Source organism: Ictidomys tridecemlineatus, chromosome 16 (genome assembly GCF_052094955.1).
Source record: "Ictidomys tridecemlineatus isolate mIctTri1 chromosome 16, mIctTri1.hap1, whole genome shotgun sequence".
Taxonomy (NCBI): Eukaryota; Metazoa; Chordata; class Mammalia; order Rodentia; family Sciuridae; genus Ictidomys; species Ictidomys tridecemlineatus.
In genome coordinates, this window is record NC_135492.1 from 50,723,636 (window position 1) to 50,727,473 (window position 3,838).

The 3,838-nt window shown below is 34.1% G+C and overlaps 1 protein-coding gene across 1 annotated transcript; it reads right to left on the reverse strand.

Moving 5' to 3' along the window:
* Window positions 1-1,105: 1,105 nt before the first annotated feature.
* Window positions 1,106-1,650, reverse strand: LOC101954842 (cysteine-rich PDZ-binding protein). The gene has a single exon (XM_040290007.2). The coding sequence runs from the start codon at window positions 1,583-1,585 to the stop codon at window positions 1,280-1,282; it is 306 nt and encodes a 101-aa protein (XP_040145941.2). The 5' UTR covers window positions 1,586-1,650; the 3' UTR covers window positions 1,106-1,279.
* Between the last annotated feature and the right edge of the window lie 2,188 nt (window positions 1,651-3,838).

The following is a 3,838-nucleotide window of genomic DNA, read 5'->3' on the forward strand; positions in this document are numbered from 1 at the left end:
GTCATTGTGAACAGGGCTGCAATGAACATGGGAGTATAGATCTTTTTTTTTTTTTAATACTGACTTAATTTCCTTTGGATATATACCAAAGAGTGGCATTGCTGGATCATAATTTTGAGGAACATCTCTAGGTTTCCCATAATGGCCATCCACATTTATATTCGCATCCACAGGGTGCAAGAGTTCCTATTTCTTTGCATCCTTTTAGTCTTTTGAATAATAGCCATGCTCACTGGGGTGAGGTGAGATCCCATTGTTGTTTTAATTTGTATTTCCCTGATGATTAGTGATATTTATCATTTTCATGCATCTGTTGGCCATTTGTATGTCTTCTTTTGAGAAATGTCTATTTAGATGTAGTACACCAATTTAATCAGACTATTTGGTTTTGTCATTGAGGTTTTTTTTGTTTTATTTTTATTTTTATTTTTTATTTTTTGCTTTGTTCTATTTATTTCTTTGAGGGGTGGGAAGGAGGTTAAAAAAAGAAAGTTTGTTATCTGCTTCAAAGAGCTTTTCCAAAGGAGGGGGGATTCATGTTCAATACACATCAACATGGATGAACACCGTTCTCGTAGCTTTCATATCAATTTGAATTCAAGCGATTAATATGTGTAATATGTTTTTGGAAAACCAGTGTATTCATATGGACACACAGGTACTCCTTGTATTCTTGTTCACATATGAAAGGAACTGGCACTTTGACTTCAAAAACAATTTTTTTTTAAAATCACAAATCCAACTTGTCTTTGATTTGGGTCTGAATTAATTACTAAGGAACTATTCAGCAATCAAGTGGCCTCAAATATTTAAATATCCTCTGAAACTACAATTCGTTAAGGGACTGCTGACTCTTAAGAACTATGCCATCAGTAAGGGAATGAGATATGAATTCTCATTCTGGATGCCAAGTTCAAGGCAAAGTATCAATAATCTCCTCACTTTTAAAATATCTATAAATAAGAGTAGATGGAGGGTTAAGATAAAACAATGTTAAGTTAAAAAGTACATACAGAACTCAGAAATACCTTTTCATTAAATTTTCCACTTTAGTTAAAAAATGCTCATAAGAAAAATAACCACTTAAAGGAACATATTAGTTACATTTTTGATGTTTAGAACATTTTGAGAGCAAAAGAATGAATACTGATCAACTTTCCTGGCTAAAACTTAATCACTGTCCTGAAATAGGTTATTTTTAAGTTGAACATCTATTTATGCCTTGAAAATTCAAAGCAGAAAGAAAAATCACAGAAAGCCAGTAACTTTATCAATACATCTACACAGATGTTTGCTTGTAGTTTTTGGTATCCAAAACCTTTTTTCCACACATTGCACAGATGCCCTTTTTGTAGGCACAGCCCTGGCAGTAATGAGAACCTGGTTGGTGCACAGAACTTTTACAAATTCTGCAAGTGGAGAACTTATTCTTTCCATATGGATCAAATCTTGCTTTTTTTGAAGTCAAAGCTTTATTTTCATTCAGCTTTCTTCCACCACTTTCTGTGGTATTCCTTGCACCATCTTTCCATGTATCTGGAGTGATAACAGTACCAAGTTTCTTTTCACATTTTTCGCACACCATCCTTCTGTCTAAGGTTCCTCAGTTGCAGAAGCAGTAGCAACTCAAAAACATCAACACTACCGCCGGAGAAGCGAGTTTTTGAAGTTCTTGTAAATCCCAGATATCAACCAGATGTATATAATTCCAATATTTTCTCCCATTTCTTAGGTTTTCTCTTCACTCTACTGATTATTTCCTATGATGCATAAAAAATTTTTAGTTTGATTTTCTTATCATTTAGGTAATTTTGTTTTTGCTTCCTGTACTTTTGAAATCTTGTCCAAAAAAAAAAAATCACTGCCCATTTCAACATCCTGAAGCATTTCTTCTATATTTTCTTCTAGCATCTTTATAGTTTCAGGTCTTATACTTAAGTTTTTAATATATTTTGAGTTATTATTTGTAACTGCTGAGAGATAGGGATCTAGTTTCATTCTTCTACCCGTGGATATCCAAATTCCTAGCACCATTTATTGAAAAGACTACCCTGTCTCTAATGAATGTTTTTGGTGCCTTTGTCAAAAATCATTTGGATGCAAATGTGTGAGTTTGCTTCCAGTCTATGCTGTTCCAGTGGTGTGTGTCTGTGGTTACCATGCTGTGCTGTGTTGATCACTACAGCTTTGTAGGATAGTTTAAAATCAAGTAGTAGAATTCCCCCTCCTGCTTTCTTTTTCTGCTCAAGATTGTTTCAGCTATTTAGAGTTTTTTTTTTGTGATCCCTCATATATTTTAGATTTGTTTAGTTCTATTTCTATGAAGAATATCATTAGTATTTTGATAGGAGTGGCATCAAATATGTAACATGTCAAGTTGGGCACTAAGGGCATTTTAACAATATCAACTCTTCCAATCCATGAACATGGATGTCTTTCTAGTCTTTGTGTCCTTCAATTTCTGTTACCAATATTTTATAATCTAATTACAGAACTCTTTTACTTCTTTGTTTGAATTTATTCCTCTTGGGGTATGTGTGTGTGTGTGTGTGTGTGTGTGTGTGTGTGTGTGTGTGTATTTGTAATGATTATAAATGGAATTGAATTCTGGATTTCCATTTCAGATAATTGCCTATGGGCATACAGCAATGCTAGTGGTTTTTGTATATTGATTGTGTATCCTACAACTTTGGTGAATTCATTTACTAGTTCTAAAAATTATTCAGTGGTGTCTTTTGGATTTACTATATGGAAGATTATGTCATCTATAAGCAGGAACACTTCAACTTCTTCTTTTCCAATTTGGATGCCTTTTTTCCTTTCTCTTGCCTGATTGCTCTGGCTAGCATTTCCAGAACTCTGTTGAGTGACAGTGATGAAGATGGGCATCTTTGTCTTGCTCCAGATCTTTAAAATGCTTTCAGCTAATCCCCGTTTGGTATGGTGCTAGCTGTTGGTTTACTATAAATGGCCATAATATATTAAGTTATGTCCCTACTAGACCCAATGTTTTTATCATAAAGATTCATGGATTTTATCAAAGGCACCAACTGCATCTATTAAGATAGTGATATATATTGGTCTTTAATTCTGTTGATGTGGTACGTCATGGTTACTGAGTTGCCTATATTGAACTCCCTGCATCCCTGGAATGAATTCCTTTTGATTATGAGGGATAATACTTTTAATGTGCTGCTGGATCTGCTTTACTGGTGTTTTCTTGAGTATGTTTGCATCTGTATTCATCCCAAATGCTGGCTTGTGGTTTTCTTTTGTTGTGGTAGTTGCTGTTTATTTATTTGTTTATGTCCTTAACTGGTTTTGGTCAGTGTGATGCTGGCCTCACAAAACATATTTGGAAGAATTCCTTCCCCTTCAATTGTCAGAATAAGTTAAACACCATCTTATTTGTTCCTTAATTGTTTGGTAGACGGCAGGAGTGGAGCTAACTGGTCCTGGGCTTATTTTTGACAGGAGACGTTTTTATTATAGAGTCAATCTTCTTACATTTATTAATCTGTTTGGATTTGCTATTTCTTCATCATTCAGTCTCAGAAACATGTATGCATCCAAGAATTTGTCCATTCCTTCTTGATTATCAAATTTGCTGGCATACAGTTCCTACAACAATCTCTAACGATCCTTTGTCTTTCTTTGAGGTCCGTAGTAGTTTCTTCCTTTTCATCTTGAATTTTATTAATTTGAGTCTTATTGATTATTTTGTTCAGTCACCTAAGAGTTTGTCTATTTTATCTTTTCAAAGAACCAAATCTTTGTTTCATTGATCTTTTGTATCATGTTTTAATCTCAATTTCTTTGCGGGCTCGCTTTCTCCAAA